At 48.7% G+C, this 18257-nt stretch overlaps 1 protein-coding gene and 1 long non-coding RNA gene across 3 annotated transcripts in view; one reads left to right on the top strand and one right to left on the bottom strand.

Moving 5' to 3' along the window:
• IGF2BP1 (insulin like growth factor 2 mRNA binding protein 1) overlaps window positions 1-9378 on the top strand; it is a 60805-nt gene extending 51427 nt beyond the window's left edge. For both annotated transcript variants that reach the window (XM_039516995.1, XM_039516993.1), the window contains 9 exons: window positions 880-1014; window positions 1656-1778; window positions 2834-2969; window positions 3308-3430; window positions 4324-4440; window positions 5319-5393; window positions 7105-7236; window positions 7910-8023; window positions 9143-9378. In XM_039516995.1, coding sequence (XP_039372929.1) covers window positions 880-1014; window positions 1656-1778; window positions 2834-2969; window positions 3308-3430; window positions 4324-4440; window positions 5319-5393; window positions 7105-7236; window positions 7910-8023; window positions 9143-9235 — 1048 coding nt within the window. In that variant the 3' untranslated portion in view covers window positions 9236-9378. The remainder of the gene's footprint in view (window positions 1-879; window positions 1015-1655; window positions 1779-2833; window positions 2970-3307; window positions 3431-4323; window positions 4441-5318; window positions 5394-7104; window positions 7237-7909; window positions 8024-9142) is intronic.
• On the bottom strand, window positions 7943-11180 carry LOC120392295. The gene is made up of 3 exons (XR_005591656.1): window positions 11117-11180; window positions 9321-9393; window positions 7943-8061 (listed from the first exon to the last, which is right to left on the bottom strand). It is a non-coding gene; the product is annotated as an uncharacterized LOC120392295 (long non-coding RNA).
• Window positions 11181-18257: the final 7077 nt, after the last annotated feature.

The raw sequence follows: 18257 nt of genomic DNA, 5'->3' as shown, positions 1-18257 counted from the left end.
TGCCCCTAGTCTGAAAGGGCTGCTTTGCACGTTGTTGTGGGGGAGTTCAGAGCATTGGCCATGTGGGTGTAAGGGGCTGGATTTTTCATGGGCGGGAGAAGGACTGGTATTATTAAGTTGTAAGAATTATCCCGGAGCCTCCAATCCTCTGTTATTCCCACCCAGGCTGCATCTGTCTCCTCCATCCCTTAGCAAATGGAGACAGAGACCGAACTGCTCTTCCCCACCGCCACCCACCTACAGATGTGAGCTGTGCTCTGTGAACCTTCCCATTTCTTTCCCCTCTCCTAGGACATCTGGTTGTAACTGGGGTCCCACCCTGCCCCCTGCAGTGTCCATTCAGAACCATAGACTTTTAAAGCCAGAAGGGATCGTTAGATCGTCTAATCAGATCTCCTGTCTAGCCCGGGCTAGAGAATTGCACCAAGTTACTCCTGCATTGAGCGGGTTTGACTAAAGCACGTCTGCCGTAAAGACCTCCAGGCTTGATCTGAAGACGTCCAGGGATGGAGAATCTACCTCTTCCCTTGGTGGTTTGTTCCACCCTCGCCGGTTAAAAATTGGTGCCTTATATCTAAGTTGAATTTTCTTGGCTTTAACTTCCAGCCGTTGGTTCCCATTACACCTTTCTCCAAGACAGCCGTGGAGCCTAAGAATTCAGAGTCTAGATTCTGATCCGTACGGCCCCAAGCACTTGCTCCAGGTCAGCCTGTTATTGAGCAAACCCTGCACTGCGCTGTTCTTGACCCGATTAAGAGAGGGCTCAGATTTCGAGCCAGCTGATCCTCACTCGCCAACAGGGATTCAAGCCATTCAAAGGTCACGGAGCAGAATGCCCGGTGTGTGTGTTTCACTGTTGTGTGTTTTGTACCCATGCAGAATCGACGTGCACAGGAAGGAGAACGCGGGAGCAGCGGAGAAAGCCATCAGCATCCATTCCACCCCCGAGGGCTGCTCGGCGGCCTGCAAGATGATCTTGGAGATTATGCAGAAGGAGGCAAAAGACACCAAGACGTAAGGCTTTCAGCTTCCTGGCTGTACGCAGGAGGTCTCATCCCCCCCCTCCTGCTCCCCCTTTGTGGACTCACTGCACTGTGATGTCTTAGAAGCACCTTTGGAAGTGGGGGGTTTCCCTAGAGGATGTTGCAGGGGCCAATGGATTTAGCTCATGGGGCTTGACACACTTCTGAAGAGGCTCTGTCCGGGAAAGAGGGTAACAGCTCAGGGCTGGACTTATCCACAGGCACTGCGGCCACCAGGCTTTTTGGCCACCCACCTGAGATCCTGCAAAGCTACCCAGGTCCGCCCCTTCAGGCCACAGAATGCTGGGGGAAAGGCGGTTCCCAGCCTGATACCCCCCACGCTTTAGATGTCAGTGTCTGTACGTTAGAAAACTAGCCCCGACGGGAAACCAAATGGGAGGTCTTGACTCTCCCGCACACGTGAGGTCCGTTCTGCACCTTGGAAGCAGAGGGGCCATCAGGGGCCTGACTGTGACTCCCTGATTCTGTGCTGGCGATGCAGCCAATGGGCTGCTCGAATATACCCATCCGGTCCCACTGCTTCCCCCATGGGCCTAGCAAGTCCCCGCTCGGCCACACCCACTCCCCACCTCTGCCATTGCCGGGTTTCCACTCCCTTTCCTCTTTCTCAAGAGCTGACGAGGTTCCCTTGAAGATCCTGGCCCATAATAACTTTGTGGGGCGGCTGATCGGCAAAGAGGGGCGGAACCTGAAGAAGGTGGAACAGGACACGGAGACGAAAATCACCATCTCGTCGTAAGTCTCTCTCACTCCCCGCCCCCGAAACGTTGCCGAGCAGAGCTTTTAGCACTCTGGTCCCTGGAGCTCCAGTGTGGCAAGGAGGGGCTAATTACCAGATCAGCCTGGTCTGAGGAGAGCTAATTACCCCATTCACTGGGGCAGTGTAGACCCTTTCTGCAGCGATGGGAGAACCTGTCCCGTCACTGTAGTGAATCCACATCCCCGGGAGGCAGTGGCCATGCTGATGGATGAATTCTTCCGGCGACCTAGCGCTGCCTATGTCGGGGATTAGGTTGGCTTAACTGTGTTGTGCGTGTGTGGGGTGGAGGGGGACGGCAGCTCTTAGCTGGGTCAACATAACTTTTAAGTGTAGCCCTGGCCTGGCAGGGTAGAAGAGGAAACCGGGAAGGAACTGGGGGGGAAAGTGGGGGCTGGCAGTACCAGAGTAAGGGCAGTGTCCGGGGGGAGAGATCTCTCCCCTCCTGTGGGAGAAGGGGGTTGTGAAGCTGACTGACCCCGTAAGTAGAGTTGTTGCATTCACATGGGAAGTGGGGCGAGCGCTATAAACAAACTGCGTGGCAATACCTACACACAGGAGGAGGCAGCGGAATTTGGGGGGGAACGAGAGTGGGGGAGCACACGCCATTACACAGCTCTCGTTGAGTGGGACACCCGTTTGATTCAGGTTCCCTTAACTTCTCTTGAAGAACTGAGTCCCAGCGGGTTCATTTCTCTGTGCAGGCAACTGTAGCTGTGTGTGTGTGTGTGTGTGTGTGTGTGTGTGTGTGTGTGTGTGTGTGTGTGTGTGTGTGTCGCGCAGCGGTACCGATCCGCAGACGATGTGAGTCTGTTGCAGCTCCATCTAGGGAGCTATGGCTCTTAAGCTCAGGTAGCAGCTCCTGCTCTTAGCTTGGAGGCTCTGGGTCAATCCATAAGGTGAGTCACAAAGCCCTGGATGTTGTATCAGATCCGTGCAGGTATTGCTGTGCCGTGGCGGCAGCGAATCAGGGTGCGGGGCTGCCGGCGGCACACTTTCTCTCTCTCTCTCTGATGGCTCCCCCTGCTTCCAGTTTGCAGGATCTGACTCTCTACAACCCTGAAAGGACGATCACGGTGAAGGGCTCCATCGAGAACTGCTGCAAAGCCGAGCAGGAGATCATGAAGAAAGTGAGGGAAGCTTACGAAAATGACGTGGCTGCCATGAGTGTGAGTATCAAAGAGGGCCATTTCCCCTTGGGACACCAAGGCTCGGTGTCTCTCTCCCCTGGCCGTGGAGCCAAGGAGCCGCCTGCCACTGGGGAGAAAACCGGGTGTGTGCACCGAGCAGTGCTGGCATCGGCAGCATGGGTGAGCCTGGCGTGTCACCACCTTCTCTTCCAGCGGACGGCGAACAGTCTCCCAGCCGCCCCTGGCAGCTTGTTCCACTTCCGGGTTCAGTCCCTGATGCCCACAAGTCTGTCTCCTCCCCACCGCCACCCCGTGATCCCAATAATGATGTGCCTCTGTTTCCCTCCCCGTCTTATCCCTGTCTCTCATTCCCTCAGCTACAGTCTCATCTGATCCCCGGCCTTAACTTGGCTGCTGTCGGACTCTTCCCGGCTTCTTCCAACGCGGTGCCACCGCCTCCAAGCAGCATCTCCGGGGCAGCGCCATATAACTCCTTCATGGTAGGCAGATGCCATGTTTCTTGACTCAGTCCCGCTTGTTTAGGGAGAGCGTCTCCTAGGCACTGAGGAACGTGGCAGTCCTGGGGGCGGGGAAGGGAGGGAACGGGGCTGGACGTGCTCTGGCTAGCTGCTCAGGTGATAATTCCCCAAGCCCTGTGTCTGTGATCCTGGCCTGGTTTTATTGTACCCAGAGACAGGCTTGGGTTGCCTGGTTTTACAGGCCAAGAATGTGGAGGGCTCCTATCTGAGACGTGGGTTGAACGCCAGTCAGACTCCCTTGTAGCTCAGGTGTCCGTTTGGGTGCCCGGTCTGGAGAGCTCCTTCGAAAAGGGAATGTTTGACCTCTGGGCTTCCTTGTAACACAGAGTTGGCTGCGGCACAGCTGGGATGTGTGATGAAATGCAGACACCCCCCCCCAACCCTTCCAAAGAAGAGAACATGAAGGACCAGCAGACCCTGATGCCCTGGGCTCCCTGCAATCAGGGAAATGATTGTATGGATCCAGCTCTTCCAAAGTGCAACTCACGGGCTGAGTGTCTGTGTCTCCCTCTAGTGGCGACCGGCACAGATGAGCCCACTACTAATTCGTGGTTCGTTCTCCTCCCGGAAGGTGTTGTTCGCTCTCTGCCCTGCACCATGCAGGAGGCTCCCAGCCCTTTGCAGGAGTAGATCCTCGCTGCTGACAGTCCCGGGCTTGATCCCGGCTGTCACCCAGGGTGTCTGTCCGTCTCTGGCTTTGGCTCACTGCAGACGGTCCGTGGATCCTGAGGACACACAGTGCCCGTCTAGCAGCCCCGCCGGCTTTGTGCCCGCTACATTAGGCAGTTTGCTTTGTTTGGATCCGTCCAATTGAATTTGACCCTTAATGGTAACACTGAGCATTGTGCTGGCAGCCCCCAGAGCAAGAGACGGTGCACGTCTTCATCCCCGCGCAGGCAGTCGGCGCGATCATCGGCAAGAAAGGACAGCACATTAAACAGCTCTCCAGATTTGCGAGCGCCTCCATCAAGGTAGCCTTCCCAAGGCGGCTTTGCTGCAGCCGCAAACGGCATTTCCCTTTAGTGAGTAAAATGCAGCCGGCTGCCAGGCAGGCAGCCAATGGTCCGGTGACCCCGATTAGCCCTTCTGACAGGTTAGCTCTGAGCAAACAACTGGCCGTACTTTTAGTGCTGGCGGGGAAAAGGGCTGGGCCAGCAGCTCTGAAGGTTTCTCCCCAGAACAGATGCAGCACCACTACATGCTTCCCCCGGTGCACACAATGCCTTCGTTTTCAGTCCCCGCCACCCAACTGGTCCTCGGCCTCGGCTGAGTCTCACCGACGTGAATGGAGCCAATTAATGTCAACAGCGGTGGTGATTTCTGTGATGTGGACGCTTTGTCGGCTAGGAGCTGGGCTGAGATCCGGCAAACTCATTGCACTTCGATCTCTAGAAAGCCACCAGATGACAATGGGTTGCAGTCTCTATTGTCTGGCAGCCTATAGAAGGGGACCAAAGGCTTCGTAGCCCATTAGTGACCCAGCCCTGCCTGGCTGAAGTATAATTCCCAGCAATTTTCTTTTCCAATTAGACTTTCAACGACAGCTCTCTGCCCGTCTCCCTTATGCCCCTTGAGCTGGAGAACTCGGGAGGTGATTCAGTTTAGAACCCCGCCCCTCCCTCCCTCCCCAGTCCTACCAAGATTTTATATCCGGGCAGGAATTTGCTAGCATGGCTCACCCTGCGTGCTCGGTGCTCTCAAGGCTGGGATCTCCCTCCGTTCCAGTTTGTTTAACGCAGTGGAAAAGATAGAATAGCAACGGCAAGCAGGGCATGGGGCGGGGAGGAAACCACCTGCCCCCGATGCTTCCCTCCCCTGTGTTAAAATTGTCTCCCCTTCTCCCTTTCAGATCGCACCACCCGAGACACCGGATTCCAAAGTGCGCATGGTTATAATCACTGGCCCACCAGAAGCTCAGTTCAAGGTTCCTTCCTCCATTGCTATAATCCCCACAGGCCTTGTCTGCATGAGAATTTTAGCCCGGGGGTAGCTGCCTAGTGCCTGTGTGACCTTCACCAGTGCAGCTCTCCCCAGCTTGAAACACCCATGCAAACCACACGCTAGGGGTGGCCCATAATATGGATTACCTAGATTAGAGCCTCAAATCCCAGAGCAGACAAGGCCGAAGCCCAGTGCTAGAGATGCGATGGTTCCACCAAGCGCTAGATATAATTATTTTATTTTTTGAGCGTACTCTATAAAGCGTTTGTTCTCTGAGGCAGCATGATCCAGTGGCTAGAGCACAGGCGTGGCAGTCAGCAGACCTGGGTTCGAGTCCCGGCCCTGCCGCTAACTTGCTGAATGACCTTGGGCGAGTCACTTTGCCTCCCTGGGCCCTTCCCCCTTATGGAAAAAGTTCTATCGATCTGACTAAGGATGAAAGCAACAGGGTCCCGTTCTGATTGTTAATTAAGGATTAATCAGCATCAGCGGTTGATTTTTCAAAGGGGAGCTAGCCCCTGGTGCCTTTAAAAATATCCCCACAAGTGTCCAGATGCCCTAATCCAGATGGGGATATCTTTGTGCTAGGTGCTTTAGCAACAGAAATGTGACCTAGTTACAGGCGCTAAAGGTCTTCCAGTCTACAAGCAATGTACAGAAGGTGTGCGTGGAGGTGACTCTGGGGGACTGGGGTTCTTAGTTTGCTTTGGTCCGTACTGAACAAAGCCCCTGTGAGCAGATGTTTCTTCACTGGGGTCTCTTTCTTACAAAGAGGATCCAGAAGTGAGCAACCAAAAGGATGAAAGGTTTAACAAACCTGACCTAGGAGGAAAGCTTAAAACAATGGGGGCACGTTTAGTCTTGAGAAAAGAAGAGGGGGGCTGATAACAGTCTTCAAATAGGTTATGGGTTTATTACAAAGAGGACTGTGATCATTTGTTCTCCGTGTTCACTGAAGGTAAGACAAGAAGTAATGGGCTAAATCTACAGCAAGGGAGATTTAGGTTAGATATTAAGAGAAACTTTCTAATGGTTAAGCACTGGAAGAGGTAACCTAGGGCGGCTGTGGAACTCCCGTCACTGGAGGTTTCTAAGAACAGGTTGGACAGACACCAGTCAGGGATGGTTTCGGTTCACTTGGTCCTGCCTCAGCTCAGGGGGCTGGACTAGAGGACCGCTCAAGGTCCCTTCCAGCCCCACATTTCTATAACTCTATGTAGAAAAGGGTAGGAGGTCTGGGTGGCCATGCATCCTGGGATTGGCATTCCTGAGTGTAGTGTTGCTCCCTCTCTTACATGGGCACCCATCACCATGGTGTCTGGGCAGCTTAGTATTTTGTTTCTTGAGGCTTTTTTTTTTTTTAATGCCCCTTAGAGCAGTGGTTCTCAGCCATTTCCTTACTGGGATCCCATTTTCTTTAGTGGGATCCCCCTCCCATGCAAGCCCCCGACACCTGTTTGCCCACCCAGTTGAGAACCCCCAGCCTTAGAGAGCTGCATGACTGTATCAACACAGCTTATCTCCCGATTGCTGTTCTAGCAACAGTACAAGGAGACCAGAGCTCAGGTTGGTCTGGCCTCATCCATAACTTTGTGCCCCGAGGCCAGAGGGAGAAAAAGCCCCAGGAGAAGTACAGACTCGGATCCAGAGATCACAAGCCAAGTTTAACCACATTCCCCACCCCCCTCTCACAGGCACAAGGACGAATTTATGGCAAACTCAAGGAGGAAAACTTTTTTGGGCCTAAAGAAGAAGTGAAGCTGGAGACGCACATTAGGGTTCCTGCCTCGGCCGCAGGGAGAGTTATCGGCAAAGGAGGCAAAACTGTAAGTAAAGGCAAGGAGAGAGAGAGAATCAGGGCTGCAGGGAGACGGGGTTAGGAGGCTGGTTCATCCCCAGGTGTGGAAGCTTTTGAGGATTGGCTGTCATGGCTAGGAAGCCGTCACTGAGGGAAGAGAGGAGGGGATGCTGTGAGGCAGACCTGGGTCAAGACTATTGCTTGGAGGGGTTTTTTGCTGGTGCTTCTGTTTCCCAGCTCCTCTGCTGACCTGGCAGGGGATTGTTCTCCTCCCACATACCAGTGTGGAAGGCAGGAGGGTCAGGTCAGGCAGAAACAGCTGGTAACCCACAGGAGAGGGTGGAGAAGGGCGGAGCCATAGAGGAGGCAGGGTTATCTCAAGATCCAAGGTTCAATTGGTGCTCTCCTGGACAAGTATGAAGGCAGAGAGGAGGCCGTTGGCACAGCCAGTCTGTGAGCATCCTTGATTTCACCAGCTAGTCCTACTTACCATCCCACTGTGAGGAGGGCGGCTCTGACGCAGTCTGAGCTCCATGCAAAGTCCAGGGTGGTGGTGGGGAGTGATTTTTTTATTCTTATTATTTTTTGCCAATTGGAGAAATTTCTATAACTATAAACCTGGGGAGCAGGTTTTTTGTTTTTTTTAATTCTTCTTCCTGAAATGGTGCAGTAACCGAGTGGGCTCTGCTGCTTTCCTGTAGGTCAACGAACTGCAGAACCTGACGGCAGCAGAGGTGGTGGTGCCACGGGACCAGACTCCTGATGAGAATGAGCAAGTCATCGTAAAAATCATTGGACACTTCTATGCCAGCCAGGTACGGAGAACGGAATCTCTCCCTGTGCAGGGCTTGTGCTGGGAGGGAGGAGAGGAAGAGGAGAGAATTGCAGGAGGCAGATGGAAACTTATAAAGTCCTGCTAGCTGCCTGCAGTGGTGTGTTTGTATCTGTGCATGCACCATCACTGAGGGGAGAGGACAGGGTAGTCCGTGGTCCTACAATTGAAGTGACCTACCACCAGCAGAGGGAACCTCTGAGGCTCAACAGAGGCTAAGACCAGAAGAGAGAAGTTCCTAAAGACATGAATTGACATCAGTTATCACCTTCGCAGGGTCCCCAAGTTCTTGTTCTTTCTCTGCCACTAACTCCTTGTGTGACCGTGGGCAGGTCATGTCCCCACTCTGTGCCTCAGTTTCCCCATGTGTAAAACAGAGATAATGGAACGCAGCTGCGGAGTTTTTTGAGGCTTAGCTCAGTAATGATTGTAAAGTGCTTTGGAGATCCTCCGGTGGAAGGTGCCAATGAAAGGGCGAGAATTTTTACTAGACTTATTTATTTAATATTGTATTGGAGAGGCCCCAAAGGGTCCAATCAGGATCGAGGCCCCCTTGTGCCGGGCACTGTGCAACCAATGGGCTGGACATGGTCTCAGCCCCAAAGAGCTGGCCCAGAGCCCGCACCCCCTCCTGAACCCCAACCCCCTGCCACAACCCCAGTGAAACTGAGTGAGGGTGGGGGACAGCGAGCGATGGCAGGGGGGGGAATGGAGTGAGCAGGGCGGGGCCTCAGCGAAGGGGCGGGGTAGATCCTGGGTTGCCCTTAAATTCAAAAAGTGATCTTGGGCGTAAAAAGGTTGGAGACCACTGGACTAACATATAACGTTCCAAACTGTGACCACCACTCGCTCTCCCTCTTCTGCTGTACAGCTGTAGCAGCCAGGATCAGCGTCCCATTGTGCTAGGGGCTGTACAGACGTAGAGTGAGAAACAGTCCCTGCTCTGCCCCACAGTTTGAGAACCACTGGTCTAAAGAGACAGAAGGGGGGGCGGGGAGCGATGAAGTGCACTGAGGCAGGATCTTCTAACGCCCGGTCCCGCCCTCTGAGCACCAGACCACGCTGCCTATTGCTAACTCTGCCGCGGCTCCTCTTCCCCCAGATGGCGCAGCGCAAGATACGCGATATCCTGGCCCAAGTGAAACAGCAGCATCAGAAGGGACAGAGCGGTCAGACGCAAGCGCGGAGGAAATAAGAGCCGCTAGCACGCGACGACTGTGACAAAAATTGGAAAATGAATGAGTCGATGCCGGGCTTAAGAGTGGCTGGGAATCAGTTACCGTAGACAGATGATAACTTTTCATGACCAGATTGAGATTAAAAGGCAGTTTGATTGGCTTCCAAGGTAGATGCCTACATTTAAAAAAAAAAAAAAAAAGAAAAAAAAAAGGATCAATTAGCTAAACAATCTATATGCCGCAAAAGCTGCTTAAATGAAGCAACATGTGCTGCGGTGTGTGTCACCCCCCAACATCCTCTTGCTGCTGTGATTGGCCAGCGCCTAGCAACGGAGGTTCCACCATCCCTTGCCGCAGCGCTGCAGTGAATCTAGTGCGTAGCAATTAAAGTTGGAAACAGTCCGTCCCCTCCCGCCCCACCCCCCGCACTGCAGCAGATGCAACATAGATGCTCATTTAAGTTGACTTTTGTGGGCCAGTCCACCCCAAACTTGTGGTGCCCTCATACCCTTCGTAGAAGAGTTCCAGGGTGCGGCTTTCTGGCCATCACGTTACACATAGAAATGAGACTGATTAAAAAACAAAAAAAACAAAAAAATTCTTAGAGCAAAGTAACTTTTCTTAGTGCTGATTTTAGAAATTCCAAAAGATAGGATGGTTCCTACTCCCATTCGCAGTAAAATCTAGCGTGGGTGAAGGTTTTAGAACAAAATGGACTCGGATAACACCGGAACCCTGCACTGATCAGTCTTAGAACATCCGAGAACATGATGGAGGAGAGAGAACTCTCTTCCATTTTGTACCAAACTCAGTGCAATGACTTTGCAAAGCCTTATAAGACAGGAGAGCAGCTATATTTTCCAGGATGACTTTTTTTTTTTAATTTTATTTTTTTAACTAAGCCTATGAAATGATTGCAGAATTGGGAAGAAATGCCAAGGCTAACCCTAGCACAGGCAAACCTAAACAGTAACCTTTCTGGGTGATCAGCACTGGAAAGAACCAGGCATGACGCCCCATCCTACCAAGTGACACTATTCACAAGAATGAAATCACCCGAGGAAAAAAGTTCTGGTCCCTCCCTCTTTTAAACGACATCCCCCACCCCTACCCCAAAAAACTGCTTTGTAGGAAACATGATTAAACCTTCCTCTATTTAATAATCATCTTATTTTTAAAAAAACACTAAGGCCAGGATTTTTAACCAACCCTGAGAGTGTCAGGTGTCCAGCCGAAGGCAGGGCTTCACACCTCAAGAGAGGCCAAAACCTGGAAGCTCCTACAGAAATGAATTGACAGGCTCACGCCTGGGAGGCAGTGCTTTCCAGTGGATAGATCACTGCACTAAGACAGGACACTTGTATTCGATTCCAGCAGTTCTCAGCCAGGGGACTGGGGCCCTCTGCAGGGCAGCAAGCAGGTTTCAGGGAGTCCGCCCAGCAGGGCCAGCGTTAAACTTGCTGGGGCCAAGGGCAGAAAGCCGAAGTCCCACCACGTGGGGCAGAAGCCTGGGGCCCTGAGCCCCACCACTCAGGGCTGAAGCCGAAGCCTGAGCAGCTCGCTTCATGGGGCCCCCTGTAGCGTGGGGCCCCGGGCAATTGCCCTGCTTGCTACCCGCTAACTCTAGCCCTGGATTTCATATGCAGAAGAACATTTGTTGTGACACAGGTGGGCCGTGGAGTTTTTATAGCATGTTGAGGGGGCTTCAGAAAGAAAAAGGGTGAGAGCTCCTGTTCTATTCCCCCCTCTGCGAGTAGCCTGGTGGGTGGCCTTGGGGAAGTGTTTGTGCCTCAGTTTCTCCATCTACAAATGCTTTGACATTGTAAATGCTTTGACATTTATGGATGATAAAATCTAGGTATTATTATTATTATCATCATCATCAGGCACCTGCTTACCTCACTGCAGACAGGAGGCATCCAATGGGATCTGAGCATCCAATTCCCACTGGCCTCTGAAAATTGCAGCCTAAACAGAAAAGGATAGAATCTTTGAAAACACCCAGGGAAGGTTTATAAGCTAACTAGGAACAAGGATCCCAATTCAAATACACTCTCCTGGGGATATTTGTCTTTTATTTTTCCCTTTAGTCTCTCTAGGTGGTGGGGGAATTCCTGAAATTTGGCACATTTAAAAAAAAAAAAAAAAGTAAACCCGCAAGCAAAACTTTTCTGCAGTAAAAAAATACCTTCTTTTCATGAGACAAAACCAAATATATACGTCAAAAGAATGTAATATGGTTACTGAATCCAGTCACTCTTATGTGGATTTTTATATTTTAAATATATTTTAATGATTTTTATATGAGTATTTGGAAGGGACAGTAACTGCTGTGATGGCATCTTAGATGCAGGGCAAGGTCTCGTCTTCCCTCGGCATGGCTTATGAGCTGAAAGCAGCCCCTGAAGTGCTGCTTTACCCTTCACCCACACAGCACTGAACAAGCTGGGATAGGGCAGCCTTCAGGCCCAAGCCTGCCCCACTGAGGTCAGGTAGAAGTGACTTCAATACAAGCAGGAGGATTTATAGGGGTCAGCTCCTGCTCTCCGTGACTCCAGGGTAAATCCAGAGAGACTCCATTGAAGTCTGTTGTTTAACTCCAGATTTACAATGCTGCGCTCCGTAACACCGGTGTAAAAGCAGAGTTAAATCCACGGGAGTCAATTGCAATCGCGGCCGCTCTGATCTGGTAGCGTTTTACAATGATTCTGCCCTCACGAAGTGCAGGGTAGTGGAGAATTGGGAGAAGCAGAGTATAACTGAGAACAACTCTGCCTGTGTAGCCAAAGGATGGGTGGGCTATTGGAATTTGATGATCTGTCTAGGCTCTGAGAAGTGAGCCGGGAACCACCCTTGCATTGATTTGTTTTTGTAGGGGAGACCAGACCTTTTGTTCTGCTGGTGCATTCCTTCGTACATCTTGCTTAGGTTATAGCTACACTGCAATCAGAGATGTGATTGCAGCATGGTTTGGTGTGCCCACCAAGCTAGCTAGCACCACTAACAATAGCAGTGAAGATTCAGTGGCACAGGATAGCAATGCAAGTACGTACCGAGGGAGACCACACTGACGTGCACGACCCCCTATCTTCATTGCTATTTTTCACCATGCTAGCTAGCTAGATGCTAGCCCAGGTCTGGCTACATAAGCTGCTATCGCATAGTGTAGACATAGCCTGAGTTATGACTGTCTTTGAATTTGGATTACGCAGCTGCAGGAATGCTTGCTAGTTTTGATAAAGGGAACATACAAGCAGTTACTGTCCTTTAAACATTGCAACAACAAGAAGATGTGGGGAAAGTCAGGTATTGCTGTGTGTTTTAGCAACAAGTTAAAAAAAAAAAAAGAGTAAGAAAAGAGAAAAAAAAAAGCTACCTCAAGGTATGAAGTTACCTCAGCCATTGTTTTTTGTTTTGTTTTTGGGGCTTGCTGATATTTTATATAAAAGCTGATAGTCTTGAATATTTTATTTTTTTAATGAAAAGAGAAGTTACGTTTCATAATTTCTTATGAGCCAGGAGTTATGTGCAGGTAACCAAGTGTTATGAGCTCTCTATTGAGAACGACAGAAATTTCAGACATAGTGGAAAAGATGGCAGCCGCTGATTTTTGGCCTTTTAAAGCGGGGTGGTTAATTTCACCGTGATGCAAGAGTTGGCTGTAGAAATTCATCTAGGATTTTGATTGTTAGAACCCACCAACTTTTTGTTTGGAAATTTTTTTTTTAAAACTAGCCATTGGAATAAAGTCTACGCTTAACCCAAGTCCATCAGGTACCCAAACTGTTAAAGAGTCTTAGATTTGAAACATTTCATGAAAGGGCAAGAGAGTAGAATGGATTTGCTATCAAGCAGTAATTGCTAGCCATTGAAATCAGCAATGAAATTTGGCATGTGGAGGGGCTGACTGGTATGTTTAACGAATTTGGCCTGCTGTGGTAATTCCAAGTAGTCTAAATACTTCTGTGGCACTTCACCCACGAAAGCTCATGCTGCAAAACGTCTGTTAGTCTATAAGGTGCCACAGGATTCTTTGCTGCTTTTACAGATCCAGACTAACACGGCCACCCCTCTGATTCTAAATACTTCATTAACCAACCCAAATGGATCGGCCTCGTGTATCTAAATAGGCAGCATCAGACCATCTTCTCCACTATGATGCTTTAAGTATTTTACAGAGATTGCCTCAGTTTTACCGAGGATAAACAAATAATTAAAAAGAGAGAGAGAGAGAAATGGGAGCCAAAATTTTATACATGCAGACAACAAGGGGAAAAAAAGAGAGAGAGAGAGATGTGAACCCAGCTATCGCTATTAGAAAGGTTCACGTTTTTAATCACATCTTGCTACTTTTTTATTGTACCTGCAGAAATTAACCCTTTTTTTTAGAATGTCATGTTAAAAGATCCGTGGTGGTAAAATCCATTCTAAAGAGGCTGAACCTGCGTCCCGTGCCCCCAAAACTCAGTGGGAATTCTGGGTGTGTGAAGAACGCTGGATCAAGCCCCTAAGTGTACGCAGCTTTAAAGAAGTAATGACCCTTTTTCTGTAGAGACAGGGAATGTCAAACAAACAAACAGCAAGAGTTAAAAATCTCCTTTGAGTGGGTGACACATTCCAAAGCCCCAATGAGGAGAAAGCAGGATGCTAATTCTGCTTTTTACCACTGGAAGATTTGGGTAGTCAAGGCCTTCATTTCTGACTCCTTGCACCTGTCTCCTCTGAGGGCAGAAAGTTACAAGACAGGAAAGACGTGGAATAGATTTCAAGTTGATGCAGTTGATTTGATTTTTTTTTTCTTTTACCTGCATTTGTCATCTTGTCCTACGAAAAATGGTTTCCTACTTCTTTAAATCTCTGGCTCTACCTTTTACAGACGTTCACAGAACAGTTTATTCAGACATCGGTGAATTGTATTTTCCAACAGCAAGCATTTTTGATAACTGGTTCAAACTGTATCATCAAGAGAAAAAACAAACAAACCCACAGTACTGTAAATCTGATTGTTGCAGTGTTCTATTGAGGGGGGGTCCTGCCACTTACCCAGAGTTCGATTATTCAATGGGAACCTCTGGTGTTTTCCATAATACAGGCCTAACCCTGTAAAATGTTTAGAAGCATTGCACCATTGCAATACTTTTTCTATATGTTCAAGGGGGCATCTTTGTCCCCCCTCGTTTCTTTTAAGATCAGTTGTGATTACTCTGCTGGGATCAATGCTTTAGAAATAACAGTTTCCATTAAGGAAGGCAGCATTGCCTAGTAGTTTCTGGACAGGCCAGGGAGCTAGGATATCCTGAGTTTGAATTCTGTTTCTACACTGTGGACTTATGCAAATCACTTATCTCCTCCCTGAGGCCCTGATTCAGGAAAGCACTTACACAGGCTTTAATCCTATTGACTTTGATGGGACTTAGGCACCTGTTTAAGGAGTCAGAGAGAGCTAAGTCTCCCAGTGCAGAACTCTGCACACCCAAGTTGCTTTGAGTATCAGTGAAGTTATTCCCAGTAGGCAACCGGCCTGTCCTGTGTAGTTTCTTGGACTGTGCACCTACTGTATTTCTCTGGCACCAGCCTAGACTCCAGCGTTCTGCAAGGAGCCCTTTGGACCAGCTGCAAAGCCCAATGAAGTCAATGGAAGGAGATTTGACTGAGCTTTGACCCAGGCCTAAATGAATAATAAGGAAAAGGGACCTGATGATGCAAATACATTTCTAGTCAACCAAGAATTAAAAAGAAACATGAACAACAGGCGCCAGAAGCCCTGGAGGCAAACCCTTGTTAAGTGGCAGGATCTTTAGGTTTGAAATCAGAAAGGAAGTAGTACCAGGAGCATCATCCGCTGTAGAGCCAGGGCTGGCTTTGGACAGGGTGAGGAGCAGAGAAATATCTCATCTCTTCTGAGCTGGCGCCTCATTTTTATGATAGCAGAAGCAGCAGAGTTTCTCAAGCATGCACATTTCCTCGACTAAGTGTGAATTTGGTTGGTTTGGTTTCTGTAGATCCTTTTCAAAGGGTTTGAAAAAGTTCCCTGGTTTTAAACTTGAGGGGAATAAAAAGTGGGACAGAATCTGGGTTCATTCTGGAGGACGGTGGAGGCTCTAATGCATCAGGTAGCTCCAAGGTGTAGAATTTAAATGAGGGAAGCAGTGCAGTCTAGTGGTTAGAAGACAGGGTTCTGCACCCAGCATGGCCACTGACTTGCTTTGTGGCCTAGGGGCAAAAAAAAATAAAATAACCCACTTATCTGTGCCTCAGTTTACCCATCTGTGGAATGGGTATAATGATACCTACCTCACAGGGCTGTTGTGAGGATTAACAAATTAATCTTTTTCAAGCACTTTGCAATCCTCAGTGCCATATAGAGTGCAAAGTATTATTATTAGGAGTAACTAAAACAACACTATAGTTTTGGGTTCACCTACCTAGTGCTATCATAATCTTGTCATGCCAGTCAGCAAGGGGCAAAAATGACTAAACCAGCCTGCACAGTATTTTTCTCTTCTGAACTCTGAACACTTGCTCGGCAATTAAAAACACAGCTATGGTTCAGCAGCCATGGCGGACGATGTGCTCCTTTGCTGGCAGTGATAATTGCAACCTAACCAAATTGACATACTTGGAAGGTTTTTAAGGAGTTAAAATTGACTAAAGTTCAGTGTAAATATTAAAAAGAAACTGCCTTTAAGCTACATTTTATGTTTCCTGGGCATTAGATTTTGGTTTGGTTTTTTTTTAAGCAAGAAAAAGACAGTAAACATTAGTAATATAGTACCAGAAAAGTCTTTTTTTTTAAAATGTTTAGCTCCAAATATTTTGATTATTTTTAGATTCTGGGGGAAAAAAATATCAGAAACGCAGACTTGGTATGAGACAGTTGAAGACTTTTTTTAATTTAATTTTTTTTAATAGGATTTGCTTTACTGTTCCCTTGAAATGGTACACACACCTCATAGGCTTTTTTTATTTTTTTGGAACTTTCTTCTTTTTTTAAAGCATATAGTAACCGAGAGGTTTATTTTTTTTTTCTTTTTTTTTTTTCTTTTGAATGAAATCGGTGCGATCCTGTGAAACACGTATGCTCCTGAGAGGGCACAGATAATGTTTTTGACACTCTAATTCACTCTCTTCTTGAGATTGGTCTGGAAGGAATGAACAAAGCAGTTGGCCTGTGAACATAGCAGTGCTACTGTTAATTTCAGCTGGGATTTTGCTAGGGAATTGAAGGCCAAAATTGTCAGAAGCGACTTGCGATTTTTTAGATGCCACAACTGCTGGGTGTCCAAGCTGGGACATCTTAGAGGAGACCCAGTTTTCAGAAGGCAGGGGCTCAGCACTATCTTAAAATCAGGCCCTTCCCAATGTCAAGGTGAGTGACTTTTGAAAACATTGGCCCAGATGTCTAACTCCTTTGGCAATCCCAGCTTTAGGTTCTGATCCAAAACCCATTGACAGTCAATAAAGACTGCAGTGGGCTTCGGAGCAGGCCCTTACAGTATTGTTTAGGATTCGGCTGAATCGGACCTGCCCCCACCCCTTTTATTAAGTCAGTTTGTAAAATACAGAGCGAATGAAATAAGCGAGAGGCTCTGGAATCATTTTATTCCTGAGAACATGCAGGTGCTGCAAGCTTGAAATTTACATGTGCAAACTACCTCAAACCTTACAATAAGATTTGAATGATAGATGGGAGAGGATGGGCATATCCAACCTGCAGCTTTGCCCAGCCTCAGAAATAAGCCCTGAACAGAACCTTTCTTGAAAGCGCAGAGAAGGGTCTCCCTCCATGCTCCACAGCGGTAGGTTTCCTGGAGGGAGAAGGAGTGGTTGGGCAGTTTACTACCCCTCCCGGTCACTGTGGGATCTTCTTGCTGGTGAAGCAGGAGAACAGATGATGGCTCCTCCTTTTCCACTACTGGCGTCTCGTTTCTAGGAGTCTGACTAGGAAGCCTGCTTTGGTGCAATGGGAGCCTCTGTGGTGGGCAATGATTAGCCCATCACCATAAAATATAAGAGACCAGTCAATGTACGTCAGATCCCGCCAACCTCATGGGGATTTTACCCTCGGGCACTCTCAAGAACCTCTGAACTCCAGTGCTGGGGCGGTTAAGACAAACCCAGCAGCTGATCCTTTGGCTCCTGCTGCATCGGAGGTAGGGCTACGGCTCTCCTCTGAAGGAATACTGGGAAGGAAGGAGAAGGTGCCACTTCTCCACTCCCTAGAAGAGACCTGGTAGGAGAAGGTGGAGTAGCCGGCTGAGTCAAAACAGCACAGCTGGTTTGAGGGAGCTAGGGCCTGGGGAGGGTAGGACATACCAGCCATGGTGCCACCCAGGCCCCTGAGGTTCAGCTAGACATCCGGCCAGGAGGGTGATAATCAGAACCCTTTAAAAGTCGGCCCATCCCTAATTTAAATATGCATTTGAACCCTGCTGCTTTATTGTACATTACAGAATTTTTTAAATATTTGTTCAAGATTAATACCTCTCGGACATGCGGTCTGTTTGTGACACGGCAGGAGCGGCGGCGGGCAAAGCTGGGCCGCTTTCAAAGCTGGCCTGTGGAAGGGGAGAAAAAGCCTGACGCCATCTCACCCCAGAAGTGATCGTCCCCATTCCCAAAGGCAGCGGGTAGGGTGTAAACTGTGCAGGGTACCAGTTAAAGGAGCGGTGATCTTCAACGGTGAATGATTAAAGGGATGGTGTCAGGTGAACACAGGCCCACACTGTTGGTTTTATGACCCAAAAAGCAATAGTTGGCCAAACTAGAACTGTTCCCACCGATACAAATTTCTACTAGAATCTTTAATTTTAAAAAGTATTTAATCACTTGAAAACAGCAAGCGTGCTGGTGGGGAAGGAACTGAAAAATTAAATTGATTCTAAACAGCAGCCAAACAGATCACAGTGCAAAAAGTAAATCATTAATGGAACACAAATTAGATTTTTAGCTGAAATCACTTTAAATTTAACATCTTGGGAAATGAATAGGACTACATGGCCTATAAATCAGGGCAGAGCTGGTCTTTACAAAATTATT

The sequence above is a fragment of the Mauremys reevesii genome, linkage group 27, assembly GCF_016161935.1.
Source record: "Mauremys reevesii isolate NIE-2019 linkage group 27, ASM1616193v1, whole genome shotgun sequence".
NCBI lineage: Eukaryota > Metazoa > Chordata > Testudines > Geoemydidae > Mauremys > Mauremys reevesii.
Note: the sequence above shows the minus strand (reverse complement) of the source record. Positions and strands in the feature narration are given on the sequence as shown.